Here is a 22,966-nt window from a genome sequence, read left to right as displayed (position 1 = left end):
CACTCTGCTTTATTCTTTATCTCACACAAACTTGGAATATCAAGTCTGCTCTGGACTCTTCTGCAGAACCTCCTCCCACTTCCCACCCCACTGTAGTATTTGTGACCCCAAGTATCTCCTCATTGGGAAAATGTACCATTAGGGATTACTGTACTGGCAGAGTGAGGGGTACCGAGGGGTACCGGAGACTTTCTCTAGAGGCCTGAAGAAGATGAAGCGCCTGAAAGGGACCTGAGCACAGGGAGGAAGGCCAGGAACTGGGATGTGTCTATCAGGTGACTCCCTCTGAGGACTGAACTTGGAGTGGTAACAGAGAAGGTGGCTTTCTGAAGTCACATCCCATTTCGGGGGCCAGGGCCAGGAGTTTCAGAAGCAAAGTGAGGCAGAGAGGTGGGTGGGCATGAGGCGCTCACAGCTCGCTGATTCAGAACAGATGGGAAAGCCACCCTTTCCCCAATGTACGCTTCAGTGGGAGAAACGGGGAGTCTGACACTAGGTTAATAGACGTTTGTTGAGAAGCTGAAAGGGGAAATTTAGAGGAAACAGCCAAAAGGAAGTCAGCCAAAAAATGCAAATGTGGGTTGTGATATTAAGATCAGCCATGGATATGAGGCGGAAGGAGAACCAAGGAACAGCCATGCAAACATGGCCACTTCTATGCTGGAGGCTGCTCTCCCACAGGCCCTGAGAGGACACTTGCTTCCTAGGAAGAACATGAGTTTCAGGAGGTAGACACTCCGGGGAGATAGAGATTTGAGGGGGTATAAGCCCACTGTGGGAGGGCGGAGGGTACTGGTTCAACAAGTGAATAGGGTCAAAACAACTTAGGAGAGAAGTCAAGGTACTTTGGGGCCTAATGATGATTAACAATTTGCTCCTTCTCGAACTTTCTTTCCTTGGCTTTCAAGACGTGCCATCCTGACCTTCTGATAGCTCCTTTCCAGTCCACCCAGGAATGAGGAGCAGACCTTGAGTGGCAAGGCACGTTGCTGATAATTAAACAAATCCTTGAAAGAATTCCGGAAACGGCCAGCTAAAACTTCTACTCTAAATAACGGCTTTCACTTTCACTCTGATTTTATTTGTTGTAAAATGACGACGTGAGGAAAAAGAGAAACTTTGTTTGCCCAGTTCTGGACCCCCGAATTCTGGGGGAGAGGAGGGTGTTGATTTTAGTTGTGGTGTGGGGCGGGGGACACAGTCACCCCTGTGTGGCTGGGAGCTGTAACAGCCTCTCTGCGTCCGCCCCACGTCCTCCTGCTCGGACCCCGGCTGGTCTGGAACAGATGATGAGCGCCACCTGCGGGTGAAAATATCTCAATACTGTTCAGCATTAGGTATCACGGATCAGGAAAAAACGCCCAGAAAACTCTCTTTGGCCGTCTCTGGTTCTCTTCATCCTGAAATTTAGTTTTACTGTGATTTAAGAGACAATAGGTAAGGTCCAGCCCTGCAGGGGGAGGCGGCTCTAATTGTGGCAAGAGTCTAAGAGACCTGCCCACCTCCTTCACAGAGAAAATAGAATGGGTGCGGGGCGAGCTCCCCTGCCTTGGCGTCCGCGGTCGTTCAGAATTGCCTACTTCTGTACTCCATCTCCGCCCTGTTCCCGGTGCAGTGGGAAAGGTGTGCCTTCCTGAGGCTCATCCTCTAGGGTCCCCTCCCACCTTCCCCCACAACCCGAAGCTTCAACTTTCCCTTTATCTTTCTACCAATATTTAAACATGCCAAAGACTCTTCCATCTTAAAAATATTTAAAGAGCCAGAAAACAAAAATAACAACTCCCTGATGCTATAAGCCCATAAGCTGTTGCCTGATTCCCTCTTCGCCTTCAGGGTCACCCTTCTAGAAAGAGCTGACTACTCTTGCTGCCCCCTTCCTTTCAGTCCTCTGTCCACGCCCTCACCCTCCCCTGCCTCTTCACCAGGAGGACAGTGCCTGGCAGGTCCCCAGCAGTCCAAGAGACACTTCTCTTACCTGATATGCTGTATACCTGACACCTGGTATATATTTGAATGACAACCCCTCCTTCTCACCTGAAACACTCTTTCATTATGGGTTAAGGATACACACTTTCCTAGCCTCTCTCCCACCTCTCTGGCCCCCCTTGGTGCTCCCATCTGGTAGATGACACTATTGTCTAGCCAGCCGCTCAGGCCATCCGTGGATGACCATGGAGTCATCCTTGAGTGTCCTCTCCTTCTGTCCCCACCCTTCAGCAAGTCCTGCAGCTGTGCTTTCAATCAACTTGGAATCCACCCTTCCTCGGTCCTCCTCTGCCTGCACCCTGGTCTCAGCCACTCTCATCTCTCACTGGGACACAACAACAGCCACTTGGCTGGCCTCCCTGCCCGCTCTCTCGTTACACACAGCAGCCAAAGTGATCCTGGAGAAGTAGATCACGTCATGAACTAGCCCCGCCTCAACCCTCCCAGGTCATCCCTCATCATTATTAGGCCGCAGGTCACATGTCACCTGCCCATAAAACCTCCCTGAGCCCCCACACCTGGGCTACGAGCTCCTCCTAATTTGCACCTCCTAATTTGTTCCTTCCAAGAGCCCTTATTCCACTGTCATACCTCATGCGTCCCCACAGCTTCCTGTGCTCAGTGAGCTCAGGAACTATCTTATCTGTTGACTCCATCCGGAGGGCATGGCACCCTGTAAATATCCCATAAAACACTGAATGCACCGTTACCCCCTCATTTCTAGACGTTTAATATCAACAGGTCAGGGAACAAATGCAAATTAAGGAAAACAAGGCAAAATTCTGATACTTAATTCACTGCCGAAAGAAGTCCCCAAATGGGCCCCAAACATTCTAAAGAGTCACCATTTGCCCAGCCATTTTATTTTCTTGTAAAATGTCCGCCTGCGGCAACAATGAAGTTGTCTTTGTGTCCGCGCAGGGTCTTGTGACTCAAAGATGCTGATTTCAGCCGTGGCTCGGGTGAGTGGCACCTAGGGCCCTGAGCTTAGGGACCTGAATACAAAAACGAAGGGAGGCCAGATGCCTGAGCGGCGACGGCCAGCTCTTGCTGTGGGCAGAGGTGAAGGTGAAGAACCGGGGAGCGCCTAGGCCACTCGCGGGGCAGCTCCAAGGCCAAAGGCAGAAACCAAGGGCGGGGAGGAGTTTTCCGGGAATCGAAAGCGAAAGGGGCAAAGTTAACCGGACGGAGCTGGGGAGGGAGTGGCAGTCGGCGCCAAACGAGCCAAACGAGCGGAGCCTGAGGATGGCTGCGTCGGGTCCCTTCCCGCTGCTGGTCGAAGGGTCCTGGGGCCCCGACCCCCCGAAGAACTTGGTCACCAAGTTGCAGATGTACTTCCAGAGCCGGAAGAGATCGGGAGGCGGGGAGTGTGAGGTCCGCCAGGAGCCAGGCAGCCCGCCCCGCTTCCTAGTGCTCTTCTTCCCGGAGGACGGTGAGGGGCGCAAGGCTGGGGGTCTGAGGGGACAAGGGGCTCTTCCTTCAGGGGATGCTTGGGGCTGGGGCACGCAGCGGGAGAATCCGTGCGGCTCCAGCAACGGCGCTAGGGGAGAGCGTGCGGGGCCGCAGAAGGGACAGAGAGGACTCGCGGGGGCGCTGCGGTTCCCCGCGCGGCCTTCCGGGCACTCCGGGTGCTGCCTGGAGGCGGCGGCAGAACCGCGCAAGTGGGTTAAATTAGACTTTGAGCATGGTGGAACAGAAGGGAGCTGAGAGCTGGTTCACCCACCTCATTTTACAAGGCTGCATAATGTGTTACTGGCAGAGTAGCAATTCCATCGCAAGTTTTGCCTTCTTCCTATTACAGCAGCAGTTCTAGAACTCCAAAGGTTTATGGGAACACAATTTTAAGGGAAGAGAAAGTTTCCTGGGAGAGTCGCATCTAAACTGACTTCTGAAGGTGAATTCAGTTCCTGACAGGCAAGATGTTGGGAAGGGCTCTTCACATGGGAGCTTGCTGCGTGAACAAGCGCTGGGGGCAGGAAAGCACGTGGCATCTTCAGGGGACAAGCGGGGCGCCCTCAGGCTGGTTCCCTTGAGTACTGAGCTGTGTCCTTAGCCCTGTGCTCAACTAACGTCATAGACTGGATGACAAAAGGAACACGTGGGGTCTGGACATTTTATAAGATTACAGAGGGGCTGCTTACATTAAAAAAATCTGAGCCATCTCTGATGGCCTAGTTGTTAAAGTTCGGTGCGCTCAGCCTGGCTGGCAGGGAACCAGACCACTCATCTGTCAGCTGCCATGCTGTGGCTGAGGCTCACATAGAAGAACTAGAGGGACCTACAACTAGGCTACACAACTATGTACTGGGGCTTTGAGGGGGGAAAGAAGGAAAAGGAGGAAGATTGGCAACAGATGTTAGTTATGGTGAATCTTTCACTGAAAAGAAAAATCGTAGGCATTCTGCTATTAAACCTTTTTGTGAAGAGGAGGGGAGGGAATTAAGGCTAAGAGAAAGTTGGGTTGAGATGATGGAGGGCCCTGTATGACTCTAAGGAATGTGAACTTTGCCCACAGGTAGGCAGGAGAAAGCCATGTCTAAATATACTTTAGGAAGATAAATTTGGTTGAAAATAAGTACATTGGTTTCTGTCGGGAGAGACCATAGAAATCAGGCCTTTTAAGAGGTTCATGCAATGTTTCTTTGTTGTTTTGTTAAAGATTGGCACCTGAGCTAACAACTGTTGCCAATCTTTTTTTTCCCCCTTCTTCTCCCAAAGCCCCCCCAGTACATAGCTGTATATTCTAGTTGTGAGTGCCTCTGGTTGTGCTATGTGGGATGCTGCCTCAGCATGGCCTGAGGAGCAGTGCCATGTCCACGCCCAGCATCCAAACTGGTGAAACCATGGGCCGCCAAGCAGACTGCAAGAACTTAACCACTTGGCCAGGGGCCAGCCCCTTGTGCAATGTTTTAAGTGAGGACAAGTGAGGCCTTGAACAGTGAAGTCAATGTCGGGGTGGAAGGTACCTGTTTGTGTCCTGTTGTGGATTTGGCAATTCGTGCTATGGGAATGGCGAATGCTCCACTTGAGAGAGGGAGAAAGAGCCCCTTTTCTTTCTGTTATTTTTTTGGTGGGGAAAGAAAGAGGTTCAGCAATGGGAGAGTCATGGGGATCCCCCAGGAAACGTGGAGATTGCCAGTGGTTCTGGTGTCACTTGGTAGAGGGTCAGAGGCTGCCTAAAATCACACTGTCTGGGTGTAAATATAGAGGCTTCTTGGAGCAGAAGGCTGTGCTGCTGGTCAACACACAGGACCTTTGTCAAGGGCCCGCTGGCACTTCTTCCTCTGTTTCACAGTGGTCCTCAGACTGGAGCGGGGGTGACATTCTGAGTTGATCGTGGGTTAGGAGTTTGGGGCTTTGCTGGGGAAGTTCCCTCCTCATAGACAAGCAGTTGAGCAGCTGCGTTCTCCCCTCCTACCGCCGTTAGGAAAGGGGGAGGACCAGGACCCTGCAATTATCTGCCTGCTCAAGGCACCTACCAGGTCTGTGCTGGGAGGCACATGACCGCTGTTCCCACAGCGAGCACTTTTCCCCCTGGAATCTCTAGGCAACGGTGTGAACCATCCTGATCCTGCCTTCCTGACGCTGGATTTGGAGGAGCATTGGGGGCAGGGGAGAGGCAGGGAGGCTTACGAGCTCGGAGAGCAATTGGAATGCTCTAGGCAGGGATCCGAAAAGGAAAGGAGGAGAGGGGTGCACAGATAGGTATGGAGGAAGGAGACCGGCAGGAGACAGGAGACCTGCTTGGCTCAGAGCCCTCATGAAAACAAAGAACAAAGTTTTCCACGATTAGTCACCAAGGGAGGCTCAGAAGGGCAGCTGTGCAAAGTGAGTCATTTCCCCCTGGGTTCACTTTTCCACAAGGGCTTTTACCACTTTGATTCCAACTGTCAACATCACCTTGGACCTGGCCCTTAGGGATGCTCCTTTCTTCTTTAGAATCCCATTGTCCTCAGGAATAGTTCCCAAATTGGGGCCCCAGACCCCCTGCCTCTGAGTCACAGCAGGTGAAACAGGCACATTGCCAGCCGTGTCCTGGAGATTCAGGAACCCTGAGTGTAGGGGGCTTGAATCTGCTCGTTTCGCCAGCACCCCGGGTGACCTGATGGGCTCAAGTTTGAGAATGCCTGTGTTTGATAACCCTGAACAAACAAAAAGCGAAATAATGATAGAAAATACAGACAGCATAAACATGCAAACAGCACAAAATATAATTTTGGGATGATAACATCATTCTGTTCTAGCCTCCACAGCAGAAACGATGTCAGTCTCCCTGTCAGGCTTCTTCCTTCCTAGCTCGAAGCCCACTGCCCTCTTCCTCCACCCTAGGCTGCTCCAGTGGTCCCTCTTGTGTTACTCTCAACAGGACAACTCAAAACCTTTTATGGTCAAAGTTCTTAGGGAGTGGAAAGTCTCTCTTCAGTTTCGGTTTCCCATTAGAGGAGCTGCTTTCTTAGCAGCAAGTTGTCAGCAGTTTGCTAACAGTGAGTGACCTGAGTGACCTGTCCTGGCCATCCTAGAGCACCTTCTCCTGCGGGGATCCCCTCTGCCCTCCACTCCCGGAAGTGGCCTCAACAGGTGCAGGCCCATGGTGTAACATGACTTTATTCATATAATTCACCTCATAGGATTGAGCCCCCCAGCACTTCTCTGTAGAAATTAGTGTAGAGCAAACAGGAACCATTCGGAAGCTCTCTCTTACTTTTATATAGTTCACTGAATTTCTGAAAAGTTGAGTAAAATTGACTTACAAGATTTTAAACCCTGTTTCAGATTGATCATCTTTTCTGGTCATCATTTGACTCCTGATTATTGTCAGTCTCTTTGGGGTAAGGGAAGCCATCTTCTCCTTAAATAGAATTAAATGTAGGCGGTCAGAAGTTGGTACAGAAGGGAGACTGTCCACATGAGTAAGGGTGGCTGGACGTCAGAGTTTTGGCCCTTTTTCCTCCCAGGTTCACCTTCTCCTTGTTGGGAATCACTTACTGATGTTAACTGTCTGTTCTTTTGAAATAGTGGTGCCCATATGTATTGCACACAGTCTCAGAACAGGCTGGCACATTTAGAGCCTGGATAGGACTCCACCGAAGTCCATGGAATAATAAAAGGAATGCATCCCAAAGGTCCATGACTCTAGACAACTGGGCTTACAAAACTTAGCTTACTCTCTGCCTCAGGGGTCTCATGCAGTCCTCATTCTTCACTAGCTTGGGACATTCCCTCAGAAGTCTGTGTGAAAACATCTGCCCTCTCCTAGTGAAATTAGACTCTGGCGTTCCTGCTCATTGTTTCTGGGGCCCGTTTCTGAGTTGGCATCCAGTTGAGACTCACTTTCCCCACCCCTTCATGGATGGCTGAGGTGGGCAAACTATTCAAGCTCCTCTTTATGAAAGATTCTTACCTGTGTCTTTGGCCTCATCAGGCCAGCCATATCAGAACACAACATGGTAGTCACACATTCACGGCAGAGCCACACTTGTGAACAGAAGGGCGTTCTCGAAGGCTCCTCTTCACTCTGACCTTTTTGTACCGTTTGACTATGTTGACCACACCTCCACCTCAAAGCTCACTCCTCCCTGTTCTCCGGGGTCTGAGATTCACTGATTTTCCTTTTCTTTCTGGCTATTCCTTATAACTCTTGTGGGTGTTAGAAAATTCACTCACAGACACTACTTTGAGGAAACAGATTCAAGAGAAGTTAAGATATTCTCAATGTCACTCATCTAGTGTGTGGCAGAGTTGGAGTTTGAATCCGGGTCTTTGGAATCTTATGTCCACTGTTCAGTTTTTTCATTACAGCCCAGCTGCCTAATGCTAATTCTTTTTTTTTTTTTTTTTGGTAAAGTCTCTTCCATTCCTTCTTTTCTACTCCTTTTACAATGGGATGTGAGGCTCTTATCATCACAGGTTAAAGAATGGATTGAAACAGTGCTTACCTAGGCTCCTGGCAATTCTGTTTGTGGTCTCCTGAGTCACCTTCCCCAAACCTGCCTTTCTTCGTGCCATGCCTAAGCACCCGTCTTCACTGGCTCACCACGAGGGGTGCTTTCACTATTTTCCTTCAGTGTAGAATAAATATCGCCATCTTTCTGAGTGCCTACTGAGCATCAGGTACTGTACTAAGTTCTTTATGATGTTTCTTCCATTTAATCCACATAACACCTGTACGAGGCAGTCTTCATTAATTACTTACTAATAGACAAGGCTTTGTAAGTAAGGCTTATTAAGGAACATGTTCAAGGCTAAAGAAATAAGTTTAAAGAGGGAATTCAAATCCGTGTCTACTTGCCCCACTTTCCTCTTTTCACTACACAAGGCCTCTCTTGGGAAACTGAGCAAGCCATTGATTGGTGATGATGAAGCCTATGGAAATCATGGAATAATTGTGACTAGAGATTGCTTGACAGTGGACTCCTTTTCTCTTTAACTTTTAGTTCGGCCAAAAGTTCTGGAGAGAGCGAACCATGAGTTAGTATGGCCAGGAAAAGGAACATTCAAGTTAACTGTCCAGTTGCCCACAGCCCCAGATGCTGTCTTTGAGGAGGAAGTTCCAACAGAAGTAAGTAAAGGAGTAAAAGGGAAGTAGAGTGTCTTCCAGGGCGTGTGGGGTGGGAATCACGAAAGGAAAATACCGTGAATGAGAAGTGTAAGTCAAACAAGAGTGAGAAAAGCACCTTACAGATGTGGCGGGAGTGACAGTGGGATAGGGTAGGTGTGGAATAATGAAGGAGGGAGCACTTTTTGTTTGATTTTAGACTCTTTTGGAAAAGTCAAGATTTAGGGTTTATAATCAGGATGGTTTGAGATGTAAAATTTTGGGTCTGTTTTTCCTGGGTGCTTTTAAGCTGGAATGTGCTATATCCATTTTATTTTGACATCATTTTGAGGGGACAGTGATCCATACTGCATGCGCTAAGTATTTCCTCAGTTGTCAAATGAGATAGTTAGAGTCTCTATCTCGGGGGATGGTTGTGATGATTAAGTGGGACAACCTCTATAAAGCACAAGGGACAGTGCTTGTTAATAGTAAACACTCAATAAATGGTAAATGGGGAAAAGATTTAGGTCTCACCCCATACCTCAAACGCTTGGTGTTAATTTGGGTTTTTGTTATTTGTGACTCGTTTTTACCCATGCTTTTTGTGCTTAGTGGATATGCCACTAGAGATGAGGTGCATTCAACAGAATCACTGCCAGAGCTTTTCATTATCGTTTCTGTTGACCCTACATTTCCGGGCTGGTCCCAGGGACATTTTCTTAATGTAAAGAAATAATTGTAATTTATTAATGCTATTTTATTGTTTGGATTTCAGGAATCCAAGCCCAAAGAACATGTCAAAGAACCAGGTAAGGTCTCAGTTGAGATGACTGGCTTTCACCAGACAGTTGTGCTTTTATTAAAGATGGCAGATGCAGAGGTCATCCTCTTCTGGACTTCACTAGGCAGGGTTTGCACAGCTTGGAGATGCCTTGGGCTGCATCATCTGCATCCTCTCAGCCAGCTGTGCAGAGGGCAGACACTGGGGCAGCCCCTTCAGCTCTCATGGCTCAGGGATGGGGACAGCTCTCTCTGTGGGGACTGGGACACACCTTGCGGTTGAGGGGAGAACAAAGAGGTGCCTGGGAGGTGGTGAGGAACTGACTTTTAGAGCCCGCCTGTGCCCGACTGGCCACTGAGAAGCAAGGATATGGCGTGTCAGTGGGTGCCGGGGGTGGCTAAGTCAGTTTCTGGGCACTGGGTGTGGAGGGTGTTGTCCGTTGGACCGACGACAGGAAGGCGTGAGTCCTCTGTGGACAGCAGCTTCTGAGCCCTGGCGCAGACCAGCCCCACTTCTCCTTGCCCCCTCTGCTGTAGGAAACAAGCCTGCAGCTGAGTAGCTGTTGTGGACTCTGCTGCTTCCCCAGTGCCCGGGCGTTGGCCTGTAGTACCACCTGACATTTAAAGAGGGGACTGGGTTTCCTGGCTAAGCCTGTTGTTCTAAAGGGGAGGGAATGATGAACTGTGCTGAGTGGCTGAGCAGAAGAGATAAAGTGATACGTTCCTCCAAATCTGAGGGGAAGGAATCCCCAAAAATGTGTAAATATTGTCCTCTAAAATTGAAATTGTCTTGGGAATATATTTAGATTTTAACTGTCTCTTTTTGAAAGTGGCATTCGGGTGAGAACTGCCTTTACTTGGCAAGAAAAGGACGTATAGATTGTTTTACCCAACACGGATGTACTATTAAACTGTAGAATCTAGTATGCATGATTTTCTTAAGAAGCTCCTGAGTCTTATGAGATATGGATTTTTTGTCTCTTTAGAGTAATTCCTGCTTTCCATTCTTCAGATATGGGACTGACTCACTCAACTCCCAATGTTCACTGTGATCCCCTAAATCCTTATCTGTTTCTCGGAAGATGCCTTATGTGCTGTACCATCAAGCCCAATTTTAGACCAGGAAGTGACCTAATATTTGTACATTTATATCTGTACCATTTCCCATTTCTAGAATTTAATCAACTGTGATTCTTATGGTTTCATAGATTTTACCTTGACTCTGTCTCAGCTGATTTCTTAGCACTGTTTCAGATTTGTGTAAAACCCCAAGTGTATTCTCAGGGAGAGCCATCCAGCCCCACTCTGCCAATGGACTTTTCATTGTCCTAGAGATTTTAGACCCATTTATTAACCTGTTTTTACCTGACCCAGCCTCTAATGGTAGTAACCAGCCAAGAAGTTGGATGGTCTTCAACGAGATACTTAAGTTGGCCCCTTTAAGAGATGGAAGAGAAGGTCCTTTGTTGAATGGCTGCTCCACACTGGATCCTGACAGTGGCCCTAAGGCTAGGTCTCTTGAATTAATTGGAATGGTCTAGACAGTTTTCAGAACTCAGCAAAATGAGAGTGGAGCGTGGTTCCCTAATAGGGCCCATGTCACAGGGATGTGGAGAGCAGAGGCTGCTGCACCATGAATGCACCAGGCACGCCTGAAACCCAGGGCATGAAGTAAAAGATTGACAAGTCTTTGACAGAGCAGGGCAAGGTCAGTCAAGGCACACACCAGCATCGGGGGTGAGTACTGAGCTGCTGTCCTGTTCCAGGCTAAGCTGAATTGAGCTGGGCCTGAAAAGTGGAAATCAGCAAGTAGAAGAATGTGGAGAAAAGAGAAGGGCAAGAGCAGAGAAATACTGGACACTTGTACTCAGAAAATTCTGGATTTTCCAAATCTGTATCTCCAGCCTGGGCTCTCTTCTAAATTCTAGACCTTGTGTCTGACCTTCCTGTTAGAAAATATGTTAGAGCCACCTGGTCTGAAGCCAACTGTGTCATCTTCCTCCCCAAACCAGAGTCCTCTTTTGGCTTCCTTATTTCTCTTGAAGTACATAACCAGTCTGCCTATAGCCTCCTAGAAATTTCAGTCCTCTCTCTTCTTTAAGCTTTCACATATGTTGGGCACAGAGACTTATCAATTTTTTTTAATTTTTATGTTTTCTTCCTCCAGCACTCCTTCACTGCAGGGCCACTTTATTACCTCACAAATCCAGCGTGGCAGGAGCGCCTTCCTTGCTCTCTGTATCTGAGCTCTTTCTCCTTAATCTGACCAGTCCTTTGTACTATTGTTGAATATCCTGGCATCCTTTTCACAGAAGCTTCCATGCCTCACCCTTACCACCAACTGCAAAATAAAGTCCAGACCACATTCTGGACAAAGCCGACTTTTCCAGTCTCCTTTCTTACATCTCCGCACATAAGTGCTCCTTGAGCTTCATCAGTGAGATCGCCATTTCCTAAACAGTTTGGTGCCATTACAGTACTGCCTGTACTTCTGTTGCTCACGATACCCTCTACCCTACTCATCTCTACCTAACTTGTATATGCCCTTCAAGATCTACTCAGCTTCGTCCTCTTCTCTGAAGCCTTTCCAAGCCAGCCCAATCCCTTTCTCTTTCTTGGACTTCTGGTTTGATTGTTGATTTTCTTTATTTGGCAGTTAACCAAGCCTCTCTGTGATGAAGCTTCTAGTAGCCGTGGGGTTATGAAACTATGTTGCTGGAAAGGCTCTTACTATTCACTTAATCCAGTACTCTCATTTTATCATTAAAAGACTTGCCCGAGGTCACATGGCTAAAGAGTGGCAGTGTCAGGGGTTAGACTCATACAGCCTCACCCCTAGCCCAGTAGTCATTCTGGTTTGTCATACCTAATTTATGTTGTTATCAAATCCTTCAGATATTTTTTATTTGGCATGAGTGTGTATGTATGTGTGTGTGGTGCCACAACCAGCACATAACAGGAATATTTTCAGAGTGATCTAACCAGTGTAACAAACAACTCCCAAGTCATAGTTCAGTGTAGCTGGCAGCTAGAGTGGTGGGGGGAGTCTAGACTGCTCCGCGCAGTCAGCAGGAATCCAGGCTCCTTCTGTCTTTTGACACCATTATCTTCGATATGTGGCCTCCAAGGTCACTGCAAGGGAGAATAGACATTCATGTACAGGGGATTTGTATTGGCCAGGCCTGGAGGTGGAATTTGCCACTTCCACCCATATTCCATTAGCCACATCAACTCTACTGTAGGAACTGAACTGTAGGAAGTCTGGGAAATGTTGCCCAGGAAGAAAAAAAAAAAGGATTTGATGAGCATGTAGCATTTTACTCTGCCATAATAAACATTTACAAATGTCAGTTCCCTTTCTCAGTTTCTTGGGTACCTCTGTCAGAAAAGCTGTTCCTTATCTAATGTTTTTTGTATGCACCCCTCTCCACACATCCAGTGTCTTGAACATAATAAGGCCCCAATTGAACAGTTGCTCACAGAATGTCTAAAGATCACATCACATGCATTATGCTTTACTGGACAAGCACAGAGTGAGACTGACCTTATGTGTGTATGTAACTCACTTATGGCCAATAATGGAGAGGAACAAGCTGGCTGGGGTGATTGCTATTCAGTGAGTTAGATTATATATGCAGCTCTCTAGGCCATCTCACCTTCTATGTTTAGTCCTTAGTCATTCACTGCCAACATTCTTTTTTCTCTTTCGAAATAGGAGCTTATTGCTTTTCAAACTCTTGCTTTCCTCCAGTGGCCCAAGCAGTAAATCTGCAATTCAGCAAACACTTATTGAGCCTCAAGTATGTACCGTGTGCCAACAATACAAACACAACTACACATGTTCCTCGCTTTTGAGAAGCTGAGTTCAATAACTATAATATGGTGCTGTGATAGAGATCTAAGTCAAGTGCTATGACAGATAAGGCAGGTTTCTCAGAGAGACAAGACAGAAAAGACTGTAATAAAATTGAGCTTAATAATAATAGACAAATGCTGCATTTAATTTTTAATTAAATTAAGCAAAAAGCCTTCTGAGATCTGTTTTTATTTGAGTTAGCCAAGAGATTGGGAAAGAAAAAAGGCAATGTCATATGCTAATTTATTTTGCTAAGACCGTGGTAGATAAATATAACATTTTGTACCTCTTTTGTCTCCCTAAAATCAGATGCATCAGAAGAACTGGAAACAGAATTCTCTCTCACTAGAAGATCAGAAGAAATGGAAGATATCCCCAAAGAATGTGAAAATATTCCCTCTTTGGTTGCATTTGAAAATCTCAAGGCAAATGTGTCGGATATAATGTTAACCTTGTTAGTGGAGAACATAAGTGGCCTGTCCAGTGATGACTTTCAAATGGAAGTAATGCGAGATTTTGATGTTGCCGTGGTTACCTTTCAAAAATATCTAGGTAAGATCAAGTGATGCTTCATTTCCCAGTGTTCTTTGCACCACAGTTGGGCATTTTGGACACGCAGCTTATGGAGCTTCTCTGAAAGTTTGACTCTTTCTAGTAGCTGGTAAGAGGGAACTCCAAGTTAATAGAGATGCTTTTTTACTTTGAAAGGGAAGCAAATTTCTTTTGAAACCAAAATGTGGTGTGTTTAATGGATCAAACTTGATTGGATCAGTTGTGTGTGTGTGTGTGTGTGAGAGAGAGAGAGACATGTAGATAGAAATCTAAAGTCTAAGGTTGTTAAAGTGATTCCAAGCAGAAGAGTGAGTGTTTTCACCTGTGTTATCTCATTGGAAGAAGTAAATAGTGATCTGTATTACCAAACTGGACCTAGCAGAAGGTAGTAATAGTAGCAAACACTTGTATAGTGTTACTCTAAGTCAGGGACTATGCTAAGCTCCTTATATGTATTAATTCATTTGTTCCTTTCAACAATCTTTTGAGATTATTATTATCATTCCTCATTTTACAGTTGAGGAGACAGAGGTAGAGATGCTAATAAATGGAAGGACTGGATTTGAACCCAGGCAGCCCACCTTTACAGCCTGTTCTCTTATCCCCTTTACCGTAATTTCCTAGTACTTTCTTGGTCACCACAAATGCAGGGATGAGTAAGTGTGTGTGATCCAGAAAGTGAGTGCTTCTTAAGGTCTGTGTCAGCAGTCTGTGGACAATCTCTGAAACTGGAAGAGCCATCTCCAGAAAGACAAGGACATTTTCCAGTCCCCAGCCCTTTCTATCCCATGGCCATGGCAGTGGGCTAGTTAATTAAGAGTGCAGGTCATGAAGTCAAAATTCTAGCTCCGCCATTTAACTAATTATCTGAGGTTGGCCAAGTTACTACCCTCTGTGTGCTTCACTTTCCTCATCTCTAAAATGGGGATAATAATACCTACCTAAGACAGTTTCTGGAGGATTAAATGAGCTAATGTTCAAAAAGATGTTAACACAGTACCTGAGACATGGTAAGGACTCAATAAAGGGAGCTATTCTTACTTAAAATTTATGATTATTTCTTATAAAGGTAAAAGTAAATGGACTTGCTTTTGTTCATTGATCAAAAATCTTAAATACCTATTATGTGCCAGACACTTGTCTAAGTGCTGTCGGTACAGAGAGAAATAATTCTGGGTTCCTGTTCTTGAGGCACTCACATGGGGCAGGGAGGAAACCCATGTGTAAGTGAATAATGAAGATGGAAGAGAAGGAGCTGCCTCCCTCAGCTGTGAACAGGAGGCTGTGGGGAATGGGAGGAAAGCGGACCCAGACAAGGTGGCTTCAGTTTGCCCTACCTACTCTCTTCTGCGAAGTTTATACTCCAGCAGTGCCAGTCTGTCAGGTCCCAGATGCACTACGTTGTTTCATGCCACTGCTGTTCCCTCTGCCCGAAATGCTTCCTCCCCTTATCTATCTGGTAAACTCCTCTTCATCCTTAGAAACCCAGGCCACTTACTCTGGGAATCCTTGTCTGATTCCTAGTATTAGCCTTCCCACCTCATTTGATCCCACAATAGGTACTTTGCTTGCTTTTCCTCCCTCCTGGATGGCAAAGTTGCAAGGGCTTGTTATATTCGTCATTCTATCCCCAGATCCTGGCACAGTGCCTGGTACATCGTGGGCCCACCATCAATATTTATTAATTGGAAAGAGATAGTTGGGCTGAGTCTTGAAGGAGGAATAGGACCAGAATAAAAAATTGGAGAAGGGCATGTCAGGCACAGAAAATTGTGTATACAAAGGCAAAAGAATGGAGTTTTCAAAGAGAATAGAGTTTTCAAAATAATGACTGGTTTTTGTGGCAACATGGGAAATAAAATGAATAGCAGGAAATAACCAGAGGTGATGCTTGCAAATTAGTTTGGAGTCAAATAGCCAAGGGCACTGTAAGGCCAGCTATGGCGTGTGAACTTATGCCTGCAGGTAATGGGAAGCCACTGAAAGGCTCGACAAAGGAGTGGAATGAGGAGATTTGTGTTGTAGAGAGAGCACTCAGGTGACAACGTCAAGGAGGGATGGAGAGGGCCACCTAAGGGACAGAGCTCAGTGACAGTAATCCAGGCAAGACCTTCATATGTGCGTCATTCAGAGAGCTGGAGTTTTAGGCTTGTAAATTCTCATGGAGGAATTAAACTTTTGAGTCTAAAAATTCAGTGCTTAGCTCTCTCCCTTATCTCAATTAATATCCACCGTTTCTTCTGAATAATATAAAGATATAATCATAATTTTCTGATTGATTGATTTTGGTTTGTAGATATCATGAAATTTGTTGAAGATTGTGCCAACTACCATTCAGTGAAAGAGCTTCAGCTTTCTCCAAGACTTCTGGAAGTGACAAAAACTATCAGGGTTGAAAACCTACCGCCTGGTGTTGATGATGATAGTTTAAAAAATTTATTTGGAAATCCTCATAATGGAGGGGGAAGAGTGGTCAACATTGAGTATTTTCCTGAAGAGAGTTCGGCTCTGATTGAGTTTTTTGACAAAAGAGGTAACATCTCTTAGCCTGATTTTGTAAACCTTACCTGGCATAATCTAAACCATATTTTAGTAGATCTTAACCCTTATCAGTTGAATTCTGATGTATTTAATTTTTTTGCTCATATATTTAATTGTAAATCCAATTAGTCATTCTGTTCATCTGGGATATATGCTTAATGAGTCCAGCGATTCAAACTTTACAGAAGCAACGTCAGGTTTTTGAAAAATATAAGGATAATCTTTCATGAGTCTCTGCCTGCGATGGACTGAAAAATATATAATTCTTAGCGTCTGAAATACTGTATTAAAAAAAGAGATGATCTGTGTTGTAGCTGCACACTTGGTACAAATTCTCAAGTTAATTTCAACAAGGTTAGGTAAGGAAATACTCAGACACACATACAGTTCCTATAAAGTATCCTTCCCTTTTCACCTGTCAGTGTCATCATTTCACATGAGCAATGGATGCCTGCTGGATTATTCTTTGCAGTGACCCTGTGAAAACCATGTCCAGCTGAACCTTAGGGAAACACTTCTTAGGGTTTTGTTGACATAGATTGCCAGTTCTCTGAGGATGAGTCAGCTTGGAGACTGATGTTGAGTCTCCACTGATGTTCAGAGGTCAAGGCTGAGGAGTAGGAATAAGGGGGCCAGGCTTCTTAGGGAGAGAAAGAGTGTTGTGCCTGGGACTAATTGGGGGAGCACGAGAAAGGAGCATGTGGTATGCTACCCATGTAAGAGAAATTTTTTCATGGGGCTACCTGGAGGAAGCTCCCTTCAGCTTTTACAAGTTAGGGAAACTAGGGTGAAGGTTGGGTTTGGATTAAAATGGAATGAAAGACTCCATGTTCCTTGGGCAAAGGGGCTAAAGTGGAGCTTCTGTCAGACATCCTTTAAATCTCCCTTAGCCTGGTCTTGGGCCCAGGGAGAAAGCTACATCAAGCTCTCTACCCTAGAAGTTAACCTCCCAGCCTGTGGTGGAGTTGACAGCTTTGGGGCTTTCAAACATCTGGAGGGCGTGGGGTAGTTGCATGTTTCCTCAGAATGTCTACATTACACGTGTACAACTCATAACAGGAACTACTTAATTAAGGTTCATTTTATGCCAGAGCCACACATATGAATGTCCAGGGCACTCTCAAGGTTTTATATCACCTTGACCTCTTTGCACCAACTGACTATGTTGACCACACCTCCTTCTCCAAACTCACTCATCCCCTGTTCTCTGTGGTCTGAGATTCACTGGTTCTCATTTTCTTTCTCTGGCTGTTCCTTCTTATAATTATCACTTACATTTTAGCTCTGCAGTGTGCTACAAAGTGCATTCACAGACATCACTTTATGGGCATTGCTATTATTATAATCTCTGTTTTACAAATGAAGAAACTGAGGAGCAGAAAAGTCAAATAACTTGACCAAGATCACACAGCTCATAAGTGACAGAGCCAGGATTTGAGCCTTTGGCCCCATATTCTATGTTCTTAACTTCTCTACTTTTCCCTAATCTCCTATACACCTGTAACAGTAATTTTTCTTGTAGGCTATTTTACCCCTTAAAATGGGTTACCAGTAATGAGGCAAACTGTAGATAAAGCTGGATTAAAAACAGAATCTGGTTAGCAATATTGTATTTCAGTGGTTCCATTGGACTCTAAGTTATGTATGAAGGCTGAACTTGTGAAACTGTGTGAAGAAATAGTGTGATACTCAGATGAGCTTTGCTCTGAGCACCAAAGTATTATTTACAGCGGGGCAACATTGTCCCCATGCTTGTGCCCAAACTCCTACCTCTTTCTTAACCTGGTGGTGACATATCAGTGTTATCAGAAAAACAGAAAATAGAATTTACTTAACAGAATTTCAACTTAGAGCGACCTTAACTGGAAAGCAATTATTCCACTAAACGAAGGATATCTGTGTAGTGTTAATACATATCACTTTATATCTGAGAACTTTGAGAGTAGTGCTGCTTTTTAATAGCATGTTGTAACAGCAAAGTTCTAGAAACATGAGGCTTTTTTTCCCTCTAGAATAGGAAAGCTTTTTTTTTTTTATTTGAAACATATCACACTGAGATTATTTTATTTTATTTCTTTCCTTTTAAGTGTTAGACACCATCTTGACCAAGAAACTTGAACTCAATAATATGCCACTGTCTGTGTTCCCGTATTATACCTCTTTGGGCACAGCCTTGTATGGAAAGGAGAAGCCTCTGATCAAGCTTCCAGCCCCATTCCGAGAATCCGTGGATCTTCCCTTATGGAAGTTCTTCCAGAAAAAGAATCACCTGATTGAGGAGATAAATGATGAAGTGAAACGTTGTCACTGTGAGCTAACATGGTCCCCACTCAGTGGTGATGTTACCATCAGACCCGCGGCCACCTTAGCCAATCAAGGAAGACGAAGAATCAAGACCTGGCAGAAAGACGCTTCCACAGCATTCTCTGGTATCAGGTCTCAATATGAAGTTACTCTACTTAAGGTGGATCCAATAGTGTGGGACGTCATAAAAGAAGATTTAGAAGATGATAGGATTTTGATGGAGTTTGATACAACTATGGGGATTGTAACCTTAGTGGGGAAATCAGAGGATATACAAAACATTGAGCCACAAATCAAGGAATTAATAGAAAGTACCACTCAAAAAATTAAAAGAGAAGAGCAAAGTCTGAAGGAAAAAGTGGCCATTTCTCCAGGAAGGTATTCTCTTCTGTGCCACAGTGGTGTCCAAGAGCGTCTCTTCAAGGAGTGCCCAGAGATGGAGATTTCTTATGATAGAGCCACTCAACACTTGTGCTTGAAAGGACTCCGAGTAGATGTGTATAAAGTAAAGTGTGAACTCCAGGAAATGGTGTACACCATGGTTCAGAAAAACATTCAGTTTCCCCCTGAGGTTTTCCAGTTTTTGCAACAGGTAGACTGTGCAGAATTCTCTAAGTCTCTTTTTATAGCACAGAAAATTCTTGCAATTTATGAGCTAGAGGGCACAACTATTCTCTTAACCAGCTGTTCTTCTGATGTTCTGTTAGAAGCTGAAAAGCAAATGGTGAGCGCCTTACATTATAAGTGCATTGACGTTGAGGACAGGGAAGTTCTTAATGACAAGAAATGGAAAGGACTCACTAGTAGTTTGCATAAGACACATAATTCATTGTCAAAGACTGTAATAATCAACGAGTTAACTTCAGAAACCACGGCTGAGGTCATCATTGCAGGCTGTGTGAGACAAGTAAATGAAGTCCATCGCTTGCTTTTTAACTTCGTGGAAAAACACACGAAAATAGAGAGATTGATTGAAGTAAAGCCTTCCTTAGTTATTGATTATTTAAGGTCACAAAAGAAGTCAGTCTGGCAAAAGCTAAAGAGGGAAAATGTGCAGGTAATTTTCAATCATGAGCACAAACCAAAAGGGATTTTACTAACTGGCCCAAAGCCCGAAGTCCTCGAGGGAATGAAGACGGTCAAGGAAGCCCGGGATTCAGTCCGTGTTAAAAGCATCCGTATCGATATGCCGGGAGCCAGGCAGTTGTTCCAGGATAAGGCACAGTATTGTAAAAGTGAGGTCAAACGGTCATTTGGTTGTTTTCTTGAACTACAGAAGAATGAAGAGGAGGAGGGAGGCAGCACTGACGGGCGGAAGTGCTTCTGTCGCACAGACGTGGCCCCCGGGGTCTCGCTGATTGTGCAGCAGGGCGACCTGACACAGTTTCCTGTTGAAGTCGTGGTGAATGCAGCAAACGAGGACCTCAAGCTCAGTGGCGGCCTTGCTGCTGCTCTTTTAAAAGCAGCTGGCCCTGAGCTCCAAGCCGAATGTGACCAGATAGTGAAGCGAGAGGGCAAGATCCCCGTTGGCCATGCCACCATCTCGAAAGCAGGAAAGCTCCCCTACCGTCATGTGATCCACGCCGTGGGGCCCCGGTGGACTAGAGATGAGGCCCAGAGGTGTGTGGGCCAGCTAAAGAGAGTGGTGAAAGGAAGTCTCCTTTTGGCCGAAGACTACAAATGCCAATCCATAGCCATCCCTGCTATTAGTTCTGGAATCTTTGGCTTTCCCTTACTGCAGTGTGTGGAGACCATTGTTTTGGCTATCAAGGAATACTTCCAGGACACCTGGGATGGATACACCTTGAAAGAGGTTTACCTAGCTGATACGGCTGAGAAGACTGTCGAGGCCTTTGCCGAAACCGTGAAAACTATATTTAGAGACACCCTGCGTGGTACTGCTTCCCCACCCAGTGTACCAGCAGCGGTCCAGTCCAGCTTGAGACAAGATCACGGACACGGACAAATGCTGTTGTCCCCGAGAGGCCTGAGGATCCTGTTGGTGAAAGGAGATGTGCAGAATGCAACGGTGTGTGTCCCTCTGTACAGAACTCCACCGAGGTGCTGTGACTCCAGTTAGTCTGTTGACAAAGGAAGATTAGAATCAAGGGAGAGAGAGGGCCAGTCTGGTGGCGCCACAGTTAAGTTCGCATGTTCCGCTTTGGCGGCCCTGGGTTCGCCAGTTCGGATCCCGGGTGCGGACATGGCACTGCTTGGCAAGCCATGCTGTGGTTGGCATCCCACATATAAAGTAGAGGATGATGGGCATGGATGTGAGCTCAGGGCCAGTCTTCCTCAGCAAAAAGAGGAGGATTGGCAGCAGTTAGCTCAGGGCTAATCTTCCTCAAAAAAAAAAAAAAGAAAAATCAAGGGAGAGAATCCTATGCCCTCCATCCCTGCTTTGAAACAGGTTTCCTTGGAAACTTGGGCTACTTCAGCAAGAGGTTTACTGATACAGATTGGCCAGTTATTTGTGAGAACTGGAAGTGTATTCACATCACTAGGTTTCCAGTAAATGTGAAAATCCACAATGATACTTTCTATCTACAAGGCTCTCTATGCTTTTTCAGTGCCTTTACACCTGTCATATTTTGGAAACTCTAATGTCTCGGAACAGCCGCTCTGCAAGCCCCTGCTGTGCCAGGTGTTTCTTCTTTAATTGGGCAATTGTGGGCAGTCCTGGGGAAGGGACTTGAGGAAAGGTCATTTGCAAATCTCCTTTGGAGAAATGTCTATTCAGATCCTTTACCCTCTTTTAAATTGGGTTATCTTTATATTATTGATTTTAAGAGTTCTTTATATATTCGGGGCACAGACCCCTACCAGGTATGTGATTTGAAAATATCTTCTCCCATTCTGTGGGTCATCCTCCTTTTTGGCTCACGCTGTTACTTTTTAGAAAATATTTTTTTAGTTTAAAATACTGAAAGATTTTTAAAAATTAGATCTCTACTGACAGTAACTTTAAATAATAACTAAAAGAATAATAGCTAACAGTGATTATTTACCATGTGCCAGGCACTACGCTAAGTGCTTGGCGTGCATATTCTCATTCAGTGCCATGAGGTAAATTCCCGGAGTAGTATTATTCTCATTTCACAGATGAAGGAACGACACTTAGAGCGGTTAAATAATTTGCTCAAGTCCCACAGCTAATAAATGGTAGATCCAGGATTGGAATTTGTTCAGGCTCTTAACCATTGCACTATTTCAAAATATTAAAAATAATTTTGTTTCTCATTTTGAAAAAACCAAACAAATAAACAAGAAACTCTTTTGACCAAGAGTCAATAATCGCAATGAGTTCCGTTTCTCGTCCACCTTGAACACTGACCGGTGAGACATTCCTCCCGCTCCTTTCATTCCCGTCGATGTGTGCCTTCCTGCTACTTGTTATTCCTCAGTGACCCATCCAGGGCAGCTTTGAAAGCCCTTGGTCACATTCCCTCTGCTCTGTTCTCTCGGCATCTTAATCTAGCCTGATTAATCTGCCTATACTAACTCTCCTGCTGAAAAACTTCCACGGCTCCTCACTGTCGGGAAGTCCGGTTGGCTTGGCACTCAAAGGCCTCTGCAGTTATCCCCAGGGTAACATTTCTGGCCTGGCTTGCACCATTTTGCTGCAGAAGCTCTCTTATCAGGTCAAACTAATCTACTCACAGTTCACAACCTACCATTTTATGTTCATGCTGTTCCCCCTCCCGAATGACTTCCCTGGCACTCTCTGCCTGCTGCCACTCTTCCCCTTTCTCAGATGCCACATTGCCCATGGTGTCTTCACTAGGCCCTGAGGGTGCTTCCTCTGCATTCTTTCAGCAATCGCATGACACTTATACATTGCTTTTTGACAGCTCTCTTTTGTCCTGGAGTGTTATTTAAATAAGTTTCTAATAACAGTTTGTCCTGGGGTGGTATTTCAGTCTCTGAACACTAAATCATCTTAGTTGTCCCCCGTTGTGCCAAGCCCCGCAGCTCAGATATAGTAATCCTTGATTAATGCTTTTTGTTAGAATTTGAAACAAAGTGTTGGTTTTGTCTTTAAGACCGATGTTGTTGTCAACTCCATTTCCTCGGAACTTGAGCTTAATAGCGGGCCCCTTTCTCAGGCCCTCTTGAATAAAGCTGGGCCAAAGCTCCAGGAGGAATTGAACACAGCCGGACAAGGGATAGCCGTCAGCGTGGGCACGATTCTCCAAACCAGTGGTTGCAATCTGCATTGCCGCCGTGTGCTTCACGTGGTGGCTCCGGACTGGGCAAATGACAGCACCTCTTCATCCAAGGTTGGCCGGGTTGTAAATTCTCCAGGGAATTCGTAGCCCTTTGGACTCTCCTTTCACTATAATGTAGATTGGACCCTGTCTGTTTCTCTTCTGTAATAACGTCACCTTCTTGGCGGGTTTCATCATTCT

General features: G+C 45.6%; 1 protein-coding gene across 4 annotated transcripts in view; it reads left to right on the top strand.

The window, feature by feature from the left end:
* Positions 1-2,829: 2,829 nt before the first annotated feature.
* PARP14 (poly(ADP-ribose) polymerase family member 14) overlaps positions 2,830-22,966 on the top strand; it is a 43,859-nt gene continuing 23,722 nt past the window's right edge. For 3 of the 4 annotated variants that reach the window (XR_011429227.1, XR_011429228.1, XM_001500224.6), the window contains exons 1-7: positions 2,992-3,418; positions 8,421-8,545; positions 9,300-9,333; positions 13,470-13,712; positions 16,009-16,245; positions 18,341-20,586; positions 22,601-22,837. Coding sequence is in view for 2 of the 4 variants with exons in the window: in XM_001500224.6 (XP_001500274.2) it covers positions 3,232-3,418; positions 8,421-8,545; positions 9,300-9,333; positions 13,470-13,712; positions 16,009-16,245; positions 18,341-20,586; positions 22,601-22,837 (3,309 nt within the window). In the remaining 2 variants the exon portion in view is untranslated. Of the gene's footprint in view, positions 2,949-2,991; positions 3,419-8,420; positions 8,546-9,299; positions 9,334-13,469; positions 13,713-16,008; positions 16,246-18,340; positions 20,587-22,600; positions 22,838-22,966 lie in introns of those variants that run through there. The other variant, XM_070243701.1, reaches the window with a different exon arrangement.

The sequence above is a fragment of the Equus caballus genome, chromosome 19, assembly GCF_041296265.1.
Source record: "Equus caballus isolate H_3958 breed thoroughbred chromosome 19, TB-T2T, whole genome shotgun sequence".
NCBI classification, from domain to species: Eukaryota; Metazoa; Chordata; class Mammalia; order Perissodactyla; family Equidae; genus Equus; species Equus caballus.
Note: the sequence above shows the minus strand (reverse complement) of the source record. Positions and strands in the feature narration are given on the sequence as shown.